This window comes from Cimex lectularius, unplaced genomic scaffold, assembly GCF_000648675.2.
Source record: "Cimex lectularius strain Harlan isolate CLEC.00 unplaced genomic scaffold, Clec_2.1 scaffold35, whole genome shotgun sequence".
Taxonomy (NCBI): domain Eukaryota; kingdom Metazoa; phylum Arthropoda; class Insecta; order Hemiptera; family Cimicidae; genus Cimex; species Cimex lectularius.
Genome location: NW_019392746.1, coordinates 2319767 through 2335801, shown reverse-complemented (window position 1 = coordinate 2335801; position 16035 = coordinate 2319767). Strand labels below are relative to the sequence as shown.

Here is a 16035-nt window from a genome sequence, read left to right as displayed (position 1 = left end):
AGTATAAATTACTCGGTAATTCTGAGTTATTTGGGCTTTTATGTTTGCTCCATAGGTGAAAAACAACCAACAATCCGTCCAATAAAAACATTGAGATTGTTAAAAAAAGAATATCTCTATCTCTTAAGTAAAAAACGGTCAAACACTAACACTAATCCTAGCCCTGCACTCGAGTATGCCATGAGAAACCTGCCAATGCTGGCATTCAATGTGAGGGATTAAGGGATAAGGAGGTCCCGAGGCCATCGTCGATTAAGGAGACGTGGCGGGTTCTCGGGATGTGAATGTGTATAGAGGGCTCGGGCAGTATGGCCAGGATGTTCAGAGATTAGTACGGTTAGTGTATAAGGAGCTTTAGCAATTTGTCTGAGGACTTTTGTTGGATTTGGCAAACCCCACAGTTCCACTCCGTATGTCCAAAGTCGCAATAAAGTTTTGTGTAAGGTTAGTTTTGTTTTGACGGACAAGGCAAATTCTGGCCTAGAAGTCTCCGTAGTTAAATCCTTTTTTTTCTCTCGTCTATACTCTTCGTAGTTGTCCAAGTCTTGTGTTCAATGTTGTCTCTTAAGTCTTGTATTGGGATTCCATGTCTGTCTGTCTAGGTACAGTCCGAAGTATTGAATGAAGGGCAAGACTTTTTTTTCAATGTGAACGTACATTTTTCTTCATTTAGTCTTCCAATTTTTGCACCGGTCAAATAAGCTCAAGGTGTTCTTGGATGTTGGAGGTAGCTTGGATAGGATTCGAGGTAGAGTAGGTGGTGATGACGGTATTACGTATATACCTAGGTAGGTAAGCAGTATAAACGATATAAATAGTGGGACTGAGAATGCTCCCTTGTGGGACGGACTTCCGAGAACTCGTTGCCGCACCTCACTCAGCCGCGGTATGTTTGGTAGGATTTCAGGATAAAATAACAAGGAGGTAGGAAGCGTTTAAGTTTATAAAGCATGCCTGGGTGCCAGACCCTATCAAAAGCCTGTGCCACATCGAATAACGCACCCAAACAATAATTTTTATTCTCTAGAGCAAAGGGGTAGAGTATACAGAAAATGTGAAGACAAACTATACAAATTATTCCTTCATTATCTTAGAGCCATTCAAGATCAATCAAACAGAGGAAATATGTAGTTGAACTTCATTTCTATTTAGTTTTAAAAATGTTTGTTTATGACAATTTTTAATTATAATTTTATTAAAACATTTCTCAAAAAATCCCCCAAAATATCTGTGTTCAAAGTGCCGAGACCAAAAATAAACATATAAATTCAAATTTACCCTTCACTTTAATGCTATTTAGGATTAATCAGACGGAGAAAATATGTCATTTATCTACAATTCTATTTAGATTTAAAAATGATTTTTATGACAATTTTTAATTATAATTGTACTAAAAGATTTCTCAAAGACAATTCCCAAAAATATCTGTTTCAAAGTGCAGAGACCAAAAATAAATATATAAATTCAAATTTATCCTTCACTAATGCTATTCAGTATCAATCAGACAGCGGAAACTAGTCCTTGATCTAAATTTCCATTTAGTCGAGAAAAAATGTCTACGATAAAATTTAAATTAATTGTATTAAAAGAGCTATCTTTAAAAAAAACCGTGTTATCTGCAATTGCACGATAGGTCGATTTCAGCAGATTACATTTCTATGAAAAATCGTTTCTGGTTTTGCCATTGACGTACCATTTTTCAAAGGAGGTGACTGTTTATTTTAACAACATGGCAAACTTTAAATTTTCAAATTTTACGCCGCTTTTTCGTAGTTAAGAACTATCTACCAAATGGCTTGAACACTTAATTCCACGAAGGAACTGCAAAGAACGGAAGCATAGTAACAATAAATTAAAAAAAAAACTTTTGAGATACATTGTGTTGATAAAGTTTGGAAAAGTTAATATTCACTTTATAGGACACTGTCATATGATGTATCCCAAACTAATACATAATAAAGTATAAATAAAATAATAATTAATTTTCTTATAAGCTTAAAAAATCACACACACACACACACACACAAACAAGCTCTCTTTCCATCTCTCTCTCCCTCTCCCTCCCTCCTTCTCACTCTCTCTCTCTCTCAATCAATCAATCAATCTTTCTACCTACTTATTTGAAATGAAAATCTACGTATCATACATATCAACACATAAACTTTCGTTCCATCCCTTTCTCTCAATCTCTTTCTCATCTTTCCTGTTTCTCTGCTATATAATCCATTTATCTACCTATTTATATTTGGCACAGGAATATGCTAACTCACCCTGGTACTCAGACCAACTCAAAACCTCTCTCTCTTTCTACGAATCTTTCTATTTAATAGATCTTACATCAATCTATGTATCGTACACGTTCACATCAAAGGACGCGCGCGCGTGCACACACACGCACGCACAATTGTGCCTTCAAGTAGTTCACAGTACAAAAACGAAATTATTATGTGTTGGTGTTATGTAACACTGATAGAGGAAAACTGCAAAGGATGGCAAAATTTACTGGAGAATGATGTCATACGTGACTGTTTCTTTTTATGTGCCAAATGATAAATTATACTCAGATTATTACAATCGTAAACTTTTATTAAAAAACTAGACCACATACGTATACATACCCACGCATAATACGACGTTTTTCTGGATAATCTGGACAATGAAAGTGGACAATTACTAAATTAAATTAACAACAAAGATAAATATATCGTCGTAAACAGTGACAAAAAATGCCCTATATCTAAAAGATAAAAATGTAAAGTATTATTCCATAGACGTTCGAATTGCTTAATTGGAGTGTCACTGTCACAAAAATACTCGTTTTTTTCGATTGTTGATACAAATGTTTTAATTTTAACGTGATCTATACCGACTTAATTTTTACTAGAATATTTACATTGATTACAATTACTGGATCGGTACAACTCACGTGTAGCGGCATTTCATTTGATTTCTCCATGTGAAACCGCGTCCGTCCGACAGTTAAACTACCAAACTATCACACAGTGAATGCTGAGAACTGTAACTGCACTAAAGTAATACTGACAGTCCAGCCGCGCCTTGCAATAACAATTGATACCAGTCTCCTACATGGCCTCCCTCTCCAAAAATTATCGCCTTGATAGTAATTTTTATATTGTTATGACATAGATTTTATTTCACCATTACCGCGAATTGTACTGTCGATATTGTTTTTTTCATTTTTTCAGTTATTACAATTATTGCAATCTGATGACGTCTACAAGAAGACACCCATTGATCAATATGTTTATACTGTTAGCTATTATTCAGACAAAGATAATCGAATGCAACGGAAATTTTATCTNTTTTTAATATTTTTATATTTTATTTCGAGACAATATATCAAATGCTTAATTGCCACTATTTCAACTACTTTTTACCGACAATCTCGAATCTTTTAAATAAAATTTATATTAAAATAAATTCTTTAAAGAAATTGATGTGCTAAAAATAAAAATTATTAATGGAGGACTTGATCGTTGAAGGAGGCTGTTGGGGCATTAAAGTTTGACTTCCCCCATTAATACCTTAGCCTGACGTAAAATATAATTACAGTTGGATGTGTTATGTTCAGAGAAGATTGGGCCAATTAACAATTAAAATGCGTAGACGACAGGATGTGTTGTCATTAGCGTTTTAATTGTGGCGTGTGATATCATGAAAACCTTGCGCTGTCAATCTTATTCGGATCCAAACAATTGAGTGAGTTATTTGCATAATTGTGCCATTCAATTATAGTTACTCACAGTACTGCCATTGTACAAAAACGAATTTTGTTGTTATTTTTTGTTATTTGTATAACATTAATAGAGGCAAAATCGCAAAAGATCGCGGAACTGAATTGACTACGATGTCATATGTGGAATTTTAAATTATAATACTTCAACAAACTACGTTCGGAAATTTGTATAGAACAAAGCACCACAAAAACGCGCACAAACTCTTTTTCCATCCTTATCGCTCTCTCACCCAAACACACACACACAGAGAGAGAGAGAGAGAGAGAGAGAGAGAGAGAGAGAGAGAGAGAGAGAGAGAGAGAGAGAGAGAGAGAGAGAACACACACACCAAAACACAATCAAATGCACATGCGCGAACACATTTACACACACATAGATCAACACACAAACACAAAATAATTCTCTCTCACCCTACCTCTCTCTATTCTCTATTTATCTCTTTACCTATCTATATAATCAATCTATCTACCTAATATTATGCACATATTTATTACACAAATTTTTCCGCACTCACGAACATACACGAGCTATCATTCTCTCCCTCTCACTCTTTGTCTATTCATCACTCATCTTTATTTTTAGCTTATATATCTGTCCGACTTTCTATCTATATACCTAATATATCCACCTATTTATAACACAAATTTTCGCGCACGCATAAATACACACAAGCTTTCATTGTTTCTCTCTCGCTTCTCTCTCTCTTCCTCTCTCTCTCTCTCATTCTCCCTCTCTCTCCATCGTTCTCACTCTCGTTTTCTCTCTCTCTCTCTCTCTCTCTCTCTCTTTCTTACTCTCTGTTTCTTCCTCCGCCATCTCACTCTCTCTCTCTCTCTCTATCTATCTATCTATCTATCTTTCTTCTCCCTTTCTTTCTCTGTTTGAAAAATGGACTTTTTTCCATCTCTCCCTCTCTCTCTCTCTCTCTCTCTTTCGTCAAAAAGTAATTAACATCAGAAAACCCGGATAGAAATCTACTGGGAAACTGTACTGAAATGACAATAGTAAAAAATTATTTATTCTAAAATATGTAAATTTTGAATAGGTGATTATAAATCAATTAAATAAGTTTTTAGTAAAAGAACTAATACTAATACAAGCTTTAGTACAATAATTTACGCCTTATTAATTATACAAAAATACAGCTTGAAATATCAGAAAGGATTTTAAAAAAAAATGATGATTGATAATGTACAAAATTTAAGCCAAACTTTATCTAAGTCTCAGTTATATTATTTCATTGTAATTTCATGTTATAATTCAATTTTCTCATATTTCAACGATTTCGATACTGATAAACTTCATAAAATTTAAATTGTTATAAATTGCATGCCGTTTTCAAAAATGTTATTAGATGGTTAATTATTTAAATTCTCGACAGTTTTTTTTTGTGAAAATATTTCCACGTCGAGCTATTTAGCAGGAAAGAGAAATAATAAACAATTATATAAATCGGTTCCAACAAAACACCCAAGTTCGAAAACAATAGAATAGGTGGGTCAATGATCGTTTAGTTTAACAAGCTGGTACGATAGCAGTTGTAAACTGGTTGCACGAGTTACTGGGTCTAGCGATACTGGCCTTGGCTCCCTAGGATGTCCCCTTCATGTTGTATCATAGCTATTGTCTATTATCAATTGCACGCCGCAACTTTTTTTCTCCGGGTGACATTAACATTTTCGCAATTCGTAACGAGGATTTTGTTTCTTATCATTCAGACTTTTACTTATAAAATAACAACTTTAAAACAAAGTTTTGAGTATATGATTGCTCGATATTTTCCTCTTGCCAGTTTTATGAGAGATATAAATTTCTATTATAAAGATTCACTAAAGCAAGAAAATAATTCTGTCAGATAAAAATGTCTAGTTGTTAGCAAGATTGTTTTAAATTAAAATAAAAAGAAACGATGACATGTGCAAAAGCTGCTTAATATCTATACGTAATATCTATCTGCTTAATATAAGTTAAATAACTTCAACTGCGGATTCCTTTTTTAAAAACTTTATTTGAAGTTACAAGAACAAGTTTTAACCTAATTTAACGATGTACTCTCGTCAAGCTCTAGGCAAGGAATCCTTATTAAAAATACAGAATTAAATAAGTAGGTCTCTTGGGAGGGAGAAGGTGCTGACTACAATACTAGGAATGACACCTGCATCTAAGCGTTGTAAACAGATAATTTCACATAACTCCTCCCCTCATAGATGAACCCTGGGGTTCTAAATTTACTTCACTTTCTATATCAACATTATTTTTCATAAAATTTGAGAGTACATATTTTTCTAATTTCTTATAGCTAATTATACAACATATGATGATTACAATGAATATAAAATACAGTATACATGTCCATATGGTAGGGTAGGTAAACATATTGGTGGGGATATTTATTGAGTTAAATGTATTCGGCGAAATCTTCTTTAGGTTGAAGTTCCGTAGTTTTATGGTAATCCCTGAAGATTGCTTCGGTGAAATTAATAGGTTGATGTTTTGCATCAAGGTAGGTTTTCCATAAGTGAACGATTCGAAGATTAGCGGTTTGTTTTTGTACATCATTTCTTCATTCTTAGCCTTAATGAGAAATATTCCTTCCATGGCTTTAGTTTCGATGAAGTTATGCTGTAGTATCTTGATTTTATCCGGGGTTGTGAATACTGCCAGAAATTGGTTGATTTCCGGAATAAAGCCTAGTTGATTATCCTGGATTGTGAGTTTACTGAATTTGCAAAGTGTAGTGTTTCCATTCAGCAGGAGTTCTTCTGTACAGGAATCTTGATGAGTGGATATTAATCTTTTTGAACATTGGTATACCTTGTGCTTTAAACAGCTTCCATTTAGAGTTATAATTTTATTATTTTTCGATTTTAACACATAATATGAATCTGGTATTATAGTAAAAAATTCATTTTTATATTTTCTTGGAATGGGATAAAAGTTAAGTAATTCAAAAATTTCCTCAGAAAATATAGGCAGTTGGAGGAAATAAGTTACCCTAAGATCGGTATCGATCGTACAATGCATTCTTAACATATTTTCAAAATTTAATAATTTTTCAAATTTTACTTCTAGCAAGAGGTGAGGTTTTAAATAATATTCTAATCGTTTTAATTCTTTAAATAAATTATTACTACTCATTATACTTGGGTGCATGATTTGTAATTTACAGAATGTTAAGGAATTTTCAATGTCCTGAAGAGTATTCAAGAGCAGTTCATATAGTATCTGAATTTGGTGAAATGCATCCTTGATTTCAATTATTTCTGCTTGGTATTTTATTTTCCGTCCTATTAAATTTATTTTGTATTCCAATTCTTCGCCATTTGTCTGAAGTGTTTGAATAGTTTCATTGAAATTTATAATTAATTCATTATTTACCGAGTACATGGATTTGATTTGATTTTCAATGTTTATTTGGTTGTCTTTAATTTTATTGATAAGATTGTCAAAGTTTTCCTTGTCTGTGTTGTCCAGGTTTCCTGTAATAAATTTTATAACTGATCCAAGTCCATTAATAAGTCCTCGACGTTGTCGGTTGGTTCTGTGCACGCTTATATGGTCAATTTTTTCGTCGATGAGTGATTTGGTATAATTTATTAAGTTACGAAATGGTAGTGTTTCTTCTAGAATTGTTTTGTTTGATTTTATGTGTTTTGTGATTTTGAGATATTGGTTATTTAAAATGTTTACTTCAGAGATTAAATCTTTTAAGTCGTAATAATGGATCATCATGTGTTCCGAGGTTTCTAATCTTGCAGTTCCTAAGCTAATCGGCAGAATTCCGTTAATGTGCGTCACGTCTTTTATCTCGTAGGAGAAGCTGGGTGTGAGCATCGCGAGGGTCCTGCAACAACATCATTCTTATTGTGAAATTGATAAGGAAACTGTCTTGGACGTTTTATATTGGATAAATGAATGTTCGGTTTAGTGTTATAATGAGATTTTTCTATTAGAGCTGTTTTTAAATTAGGGTTTTTTGCTTTTACTTTTTCTCTTTTAAATCGTGGTCTCAACTTATTCTGTTTTTGTTTGTTTTTGACATAAACTATGTCTGGTATTTCTGGTAATTCTGTTCTTGCCAAGTTTCTCTTACTAATAACATTTTCTTTGCTGGTCAAATTATTTTCATTAATTAATTGGTAAATGGTTTTTACTTTTTCTTTATGATTATTTATATAATTGTTAATCAATTGGGTTTCTAAATCTATATTCAGTGGTGATTCTCGTTCTATATGACCGTTAATAATTTCTATGGGTTTTAGTTTGGTGACGGAATGCCTTGAGTTATTGTATGCTAAAATAGAAAAATTAACTTTACTTTTAATTGTATTATTTTCAAAATTTGGATTATTGTTTAGGAGTCGGATGTGTTCGATTAGGGTTGAGTGGAAACGTTCGATCACTCCATTTGACTCGGGATGTTGTGATGAGATGAAGTGAGTTTCGATTTTGTGCAATTTTAGCAATTCTTTGACCAAGGAATTGTTAAATTCTACTCCATTGTCGGCTATGATTTGTTTTGGGATGTCATGCCTACAAAAGAATTTTACTAGTTTGTTTACTACTTCTATGGCCTGTCCAGATTTTAGTTTATATGCTTCTGCATATTTAGAAAATGGGTCAATGATTGTCAAAAATTTTGTGTTTTCTAGGGTGATGGTATCTACGTGAATTAATTCAAATGGTTTTGTGGGTGTTGGTGTAATATTGTATTTTAATTGCAGGGGGTGTCTATCATATTTATTAGTTAAACAATTTTCACATTGATTTATGTAAGTTTGAATCGACTTTCTTTGATTTGGCCAGTAGTAGAGTTCTTTAATCCTACTGTGTACTTCGTCTACGCCTCTGTGGTTTGATTTTCCCAAATGATAGTTTTCTATTATTTCTCGAATTTCTTCTTCAGAGTCTACATCTATTAATTTTTTAGTGTATCTGCTGAAATCAATTTCTGAATGTTTGAAGTATTTGGAAAGTGTAGAGCAAAATGATTCATAGTTTTCGTTTTCAAAGAATAGGCCATATTTAGTTTTTGGGATGATAAATGTTTTTATGAACTGTATTACATCGTTATCGGATTCATTTCTAGAAAATTGTACTAGGATTCGTGTCTTTGTGTTATTATGTAATTTGGATATTTTTGGTTTAGCGGGTCCATATTCTACTTCTGATATTATTATTTGATTTGTGATTGGATTAATTGGTCCCTCTATGATGGGTATTGTAACCACAGTATTGTCATCAGCGTTTGAATGAACGTAGCGTCGTCGTCAAACGGATCATTTGGTTCTTCCGGGTCGATATTTGCTATTATGGATTCGTTAATTGTCTGTTCCAATTCGGCGTCGGTTAGCTCAAAGTCGCTCAGATTTTCCTCTCGTAATTCTGGAAATAAATCATAAAAGTCTTGCAACAAGTCTTCAACGCTTTTATCATTCAAATCGTCAAACTCCGAGGTTTCATTGGCATTAATTTCTACTCTTGACAATGTGTCCGCGATCACATTTTCAGATCCTTTTTTATATTTAATATCAAAATTGAACTCTCCTAATTTTAATCTCCACCTAAATAACTTTGAATTTGGTTCTCTCATAGAGAATAACCATTGTAACGGGCGGTGATCACTTAGGATTTGGAATTTCCTACCATAAAGGTACGGCCTAAAGTATTTAGTAGCCCAGACGATCGCAAGTAATTCCTTTTCAATTGTTGATAGTTTCGTTTCCGATTCACACAACGTGCGGCTGGCATATGCGATTGGTAGGTCTCTACCATCGAAATTCTGACTTAGGACAGCTCCCAATGCAACATTGCTGGCGTCCGTTGTAAGGGAAAAAGGTTTTGAATAGTCCGGGTATTTGAGGATCGGTTCGTTTATCAATATATGTTTACATTTCTCAAAACATTCCTTGTATTCCAATTCATTGGCGTTTATGGTGGCTCCCTTTTTTAATTTACGCGTTAGTGGTTTTGTTAATTCAGCGAAATTGGCTATAAATTTTCTGTAATAACCGAGGAGTCCTAGGAACCCTTTGAGTTGTTTCGCTGTTCTGGGGATTGGAAATTTTTCAATAGCACGTATTTTATCGGGGTTAGGTTTCACGCCTTCAGGAGTTACAATGTGACCTAAATAAGCCACTTCTTTTTTAAAGAATTCCGTCTTATCTAACTGAATTGTTAGATTTGCATCTTTAAAGCGGGTTAAGATCTTATGTCTTCTACATGTTCCTGTAGACTAGTACTATATATAATTACATCATCGAGATAGACTTGACAATTTTTTAATCCTGACAGTACATTATTCATTACCCGTTGGAATATTCGTGGGTTCTTTTTCAATCCGAACGGCATTCTGAGGAACTCGAAATGACCGTTGTCCGTAGAAAAGGCCGTTTTCGGAATGCTTTCCGGTTCAAGTTCTACTTGGTGAAAACCCGATGTTAAGTCCAACACGGTGAAATATTGACTGCGTCCCAATTTGTCTAACAATTCCGTTATATTCGGTATAGGATATACGTCGTCAATGGTCTTCTCATTTAATTTTCTGTAATCGATAACTAGTCTCCATTTCTTTTCTTTTGATGCGTCTAGTTTTTTGGGTACTATCCATACTGGAGAATTCCATGGAGAGTGCGAATTTTGGATGATTTTTTGACTAAGCATTTCGTTAATTTGTTTTTCTACTTCGTGTTTGTGAATTTCAGGGTATCTGTATGACCTAGTGTAAACCGGTATTTCGTCTGTGGTTCTGATGTAATGTTTAATTTTATTTGTAAATGAGAGTGCTTTACCGTTTGTGTGAAATATTTCGTTGAACTCTTTAATAATTTTTGTTGTTGCTGCTTTCTCCTCAAAATTCATATGGTCGGTTCTAATTAGATTAACCGTGGGTTCCGTCATTTGACTCTCAGATGTTGGAGTGTGTGAAGTTTCAAAATTTTCTAAATTTTCTACAAAAATTGGGTTTTTAATTTCCTCTTTTCTGGTGTTTCTAGTTTTTGCCATTGTTTTTGAATTCCTGTTTATTATGTTGTGGTTTGATTTAGGTATTTGATAATAGAGAATTTTAATTTTCTGACGAGGAGTGCTAAGTGTGTTTGTTCTGAAGTCTATGTGAGCGTGCAGCTTTTGTAGATTGTCGAGCCCGATTAAGATATCGAAATAATCGTGAAAATAAAACACATTGAATTCTAGGAAGAGAGAATCAAAGTTGAATAATTCGGAGCAATTTATGACAGTGCTGTATTTTTCTAAAGATGTTCCATGGGCTGTTTGGATTTTAAATGGTCTGAATTTAAATTTTGCGTTAAAGTATGTTTTAGCAATATTTGGTTTGATAAACGATTTCGTACTACCTGTATCGATAAGGATTTTTAAATTATTATTCGGGAATAAAATATACGGTAGTATGCTTTCGGTAGTATTGTTTAAGTGATATTCGGGGATTTTTCTCCACCCTCTAAAAAATGGTTCTGACTTAGTTCTTCTGTTTCTATATCCCCTGAAAAATTTTCTGTTAAATCATATTCAAAGTCATTTTGAGACTCGTTGTCTTCAAAATTTTCCGTAGTTGCAACGTTATTTAACCCTTCTAATTTATACCTGTTTTGTCCAGAAGTTTTATTAAAATTGTGAATGTTGCGGTTGAATGTGGGGTTTTGTTGCGTACCCCGTGTGGAAATGCTCATAAGTGTTGGGTGTATGTTTTGCCCGTTGTGAATCTGTTGTTTGGGTGCAAACATGTTTTGTTGGTAATGAGTTTGTTGGGAATTTCCTGGTTCCTTTGTGAAATTTTTAAATTGAGATGTCGCCCCGTAATTTAAGAATCGTTGATTACCGGGTGATTTATTAATAAATTGAGGTCGTGTTGTGAAATTATGTTGTTTTAGGTACTGATAATCGTTGTGGAGAAGACGTCCAACTTCAGGCAGAGTTTTCGGATTTCTATTAGCTAAGCTACTTCTGAATGGTTCGTTCAGTTTCCCAATGAACTTGTGAACCACCCATTTTTCGACTACTTCGCTGACCGCTTCTTGCTGTTGGTCATTGTAGTTTTCTAGTCCGAGTGTGCCTTTAAATTCAAAGAATCTGTCTTGTGTCTCTTCATATAATTTGTACGGATTTTTTGTTTGTAAATTCGAGATTTCATTCATTATTGTCTCTAAGTTAGATGTTCCTTTCAAATTGCAGATGATGTTCGGTCGGCAAGTTAACTGTAGAAACAGATGATCTTCAATGTCCTCTTGAGATCCTTTGCCGTCCTACCGACTGCGCCAGTTAAATAACTTCAACTGCGGATTCCTTTTTAAAAAAAACTTTATTTGAAGTTACAAGAACAAGTTTTAACCTAATTTAACGATGTACTCTCGTCAAGCTCTAGGCAAGGAATCGTTATTAAAAATACTGAATTAAATAAGTAGGTCTCTTGGGAGGGAGAAGATGCTGACTACAATACTAGGAATGACACCTGCATCTAAGCGTTGTAAACAGATAATTTCACATAACTTATATATTTATGCATTATCGGTCACGTAAAGATGAGAATAAAATATGAATTATGGGCCGGCTAATAAATAAAAATAATTTCGTTAAAAAATATTTCCGTCGACTTTTCTAGTTATTTCTTTAACTATAAATCAATTAAAGTGAGGTTAAGAGAAGTTTGTACCGTATTAAACAATTTATAAAATTCTGGCCTACTTAACTGCAAGCTTTGGTTTTTGTAATTTTTTATATGTTGAATCTCATTTAATCGATTTATCTTTAATTTAAATTAAATACATGATACATTAAATACATGATTTAAATACATTCATAAAGAAGAATAGAAATCATATTTAAAAACAAGTGTTTAAGATACGATTTATTTTCTAGGCATCCAGGGCCCATTGCCAAGAACGCTGGGACACGTGTATAACATTTTTCGACCTAGTACCAAAAAGAATCTCGTTAAAATCAATGTCCATACTTATTAAAAAAATTCAAAAAGGTTTCCCTAGAAAAATGCTTAAATCTTTAAAAAGAAGAAAACACGCTAAAAAGGACTTAATCGTTTTCGGTCGTTATGGCATTATCTGGAACAGTAAGTTTTCTGATGTCGTTGGGCACGATTTGTCGAGGAATTTCTGTAATCGCCGTTTACTATCTTAACCAGATGTAGCGAATGAAGGAAAAGCATTTAAAAAAATCATATTTCAAGAATGTGTTAATTGGGGTAGAGTGTAAGACAAATGCAATTAAATTACAGTGGAATGAACTTCAACGACGCTCTGTGTTTACTATAAGCCTGCTGTGCACGTGTAGTTTGTAGTCTTGTTTTCTTTAAACACTTGATTTATCTTTGTAATTTCCTGCAGTTAATAAATTATTATTTTTTGCAGTTTTATTCATTTACTTTTTTTTTTAAATTTGGTATGCTAATGTGTTTCACCGACCTTGGCAAGTCCAAAGAAATCTTTTTTTTTTCAAAACTTAGTTTAGCTATAGACGTACATAGTATTTGTTTCTTGCCTACTTTAAATAATAATATTCTCAAAAATATTATTTAAAAAAATATATAGATGTATATAATTGTAATTTTTGTCCTGACTTGTGTTCACAAGAATTGTTATATCTTTATATTATTATTTATTATTATTATTATTATTAATTTTTAAGGGCGTTATTATTATTATTATTATTACAACAGCATGCCAATAAAATATAACTATAATATTTTGTGAATTATTGTATTTGAGAAAATGTGCATTTTGAGATTTTTGTTTTAAATGTAATATCATGATTATTTAGCGTTAACTCACCTTTTCCAACTCTTCTGGTGTTATTGTCGTCGAGTATTCATCTTTTTTCGGTTTGGGTATGTTTTTCATTTCTGTCGAGTCCTCCTCCATCTCATTTGCCGGCTCTTCGCACTGACACCGACGAGGCAGACCTAGGTTCGAAAAAGCTCTAAGATACAACTGAACGGCTCGGCCTATTGACTCACTCCCAGAATACTAATCTCTCAATAGTGGGCTTGCAAGGTCAGCAACTCCAACGCTCTCCGTTTTCGACTTGTTTCGTTTTAATGTTTTTTTTTTATTTTTTAATTTAACTTTATTATATGTATTATCCCAACTTAGGAATCTCAATTAAAAGCTAAACAACCCGTTTCATAAATAATCCAGATCAATTTTGATCTAACTTTTCCTGCAGACACTAATCTTTTGCTTTCTAACAAAATTGTCTTTATATTATATACGTTTTTGAATTAAAAAAAAAAAACTTATTAAGAAATTTTATAGTTTATTATCACCCCTTCCTATTAAATTGGGAAAACAATATTCTACCTCATTCAGATTCATTTCGAAATAAATATAAATTCCATGAAGTCATTTTGTTTGTCAGCTATTAGAATGCATCAAATCATGATAGAAAGTTAACTCATGGACGATGTTTTCTTATATTTTGACCTCAACAGTTAATCTTATGATTCTTCCTTCTTGAAGGTGGGATAATAGGTCATCTCAAAAAACCACAACCAGTTTTTATCCACAACGTTTCGGATTTATTTNTTCTAGTCTGAATAAGTACCACACTGGCTCTTTTTTAAAATAAATTGTTATAAAATATTAATGACTGACGACCACTTTTTTAACCATTGCGTTAACTCACCTGAAGAAGGATTAAAATAAATCCGAAACGTTGTGGATAAAAACTGGTTGTGGTTTTTTGAGATGACCTATTATCCCACCTTCAAGAAGGAAGAATCATAAGATTAACTCATGGAGTTATCTCATTTTGAAAAATTTTGAAAACTGTCTGTTAATTTGCAAGAATGGCTCAATTTTTTGGCCGTAAGTAAATATAAATTCCATGAAGTCATTTTGTTTGTCATCTATTAGAATGCATCAAATCGTGATAGAAAGTTAACTCATGGAGTTATCTCATTTTGAAAAATTTTGAAAACTGACAGTTAATTTGCAAGAATGGCTCAATTTTTTAGCCATTTTATTAAAAAATAATGCCGTGCAGGATAACTTTTCGTGAACAGTGAACTTTACATTAATTTCTTAAATTATCTCTACATCCAAGATTTAACTAGATCTAAAAATCCAACGTAAACAACTCTCATTTAGATAAAGGGAAAAAATCCAATATTTGCACAAAGCAATTATGTGCAATATCCGAATCGAATCGACACATTTTTAAGTGTCTTCTGCTTGATCTTTTATTACAAAAAATCTAAGAGGTATTAATTAGTAAATACACATAATGACGGTGGAGTAAACATTGTCTACTGTGACTTAAACATTACCCAAGGAACTAGAGACTCTGATATTTTTTGTCCGTTGAAACGTGCCATCGTATATTGTCACATTACACCCAAATATTGAAAATTTCGCAGCATTTTGTTTTCTTTTTTAATGGCTTCTTGAGTTAAATATCTAGAGTTAAAAGTCAATTTGATAAATATTTTTAGATTTTATTGTGTCGATATGTCATTGCAGTGTTTAGTATAAGGTCTAATATAAGATAGGTGACTTTTAAACTACATTTTAAACGAATTTGTTTTTATCTGTGGTTAAATAAATGCACCTTCCGCTCAGGAAACGCTGCATTGTGTTGCTAGGTAGTCCTTGATCGTTCTGGTTCCTATTTTTCACTTGTTTTGTTTTTATTTACTATTTCTTTAAAAAGTCAAGTGTGAAGGGAAGTTGTTAATAAAATATACGCACATAAAAACCGATAAAAGACGATATTTTTACACTGACACCAAAACACCCAAAGGCTAAAATACAGGCTGATAAATAAAAAACACAAGGACAAAAAAATAATGTTGAATCTAGGTGGAACCCAAGGTAACAATGGCTGATTTGTGCATAGGAACATTGCTGTAATATACTGTGAAAGATTTGCTTCGGAGTGCATATATGATATAGACGCATTTCATTTATCTTAATTTTTCATTGTCTACACTAATCTGCTATAGATGAGATACGTCTGCAAATTTTCCAAAGTAGCATTCTGATGGTATGCTGTAAAGAAGCAAGGAGAGAGGCAGGTGTTGGGACATCTGCGGTAAAAAGGATTGGTCTAAGGAAACTGCCTTGCATACTCCCTTGACCAGATAGCACTTGGAGTAATTTTTGTCCTTGTCGGACCAGAAAGAAGCAGCTTTTTGAGATGACGGCCTGGTGATTAGGTAGAGGATTTCTGCCTTATGCTGTGTTGTTTCTGCCAAATCAAGAAAGGCTTACATACGCAAAATACTCTCCGGACTGTGGAATGGTGCAAG

At 33.1% G+C, this 16035-nt stretch overlaps 1 protein-coding gene across 4 annotated transcripts in view; it reads right to left on the bottom strand.

Moving 5' to 3' along the window:
• LOC106669286 (excitatory amino acid transporter 3) overlaps nucleotides 1-16035 on the bottom strand; it is a 59169-nt gene that overhangs the window by 41183 nt on the left and 1951 nt on the right. The window contains exons 1-2 of one of the 4 annotated variants that reach the window (XM_024227153.1): nucleotides 2927-3055; nucleotides 2619-2649 (exon numbers count right to left, since the gene is read on the bottom strand). In XM_024227153.1, the coding sequence (XP_024082921.1) occupies nucleotides 2619-2649; nucleotides 2927-2943 (48 nt within the window). In that variant the 5' untranslated portion in view covers nucleotides 2944-3055. Of the gene's footprint in view, nucleotides 1-2618; nucleotides 2650-2893; nucleotides 3066-13558; nucleotides 13690-16035 lie in introns of those variants that run through there. The other 3 variants (XM_014398634.2, XM_014398635.2, XM_014398636.2) reach the window with 3 other exon arrangements.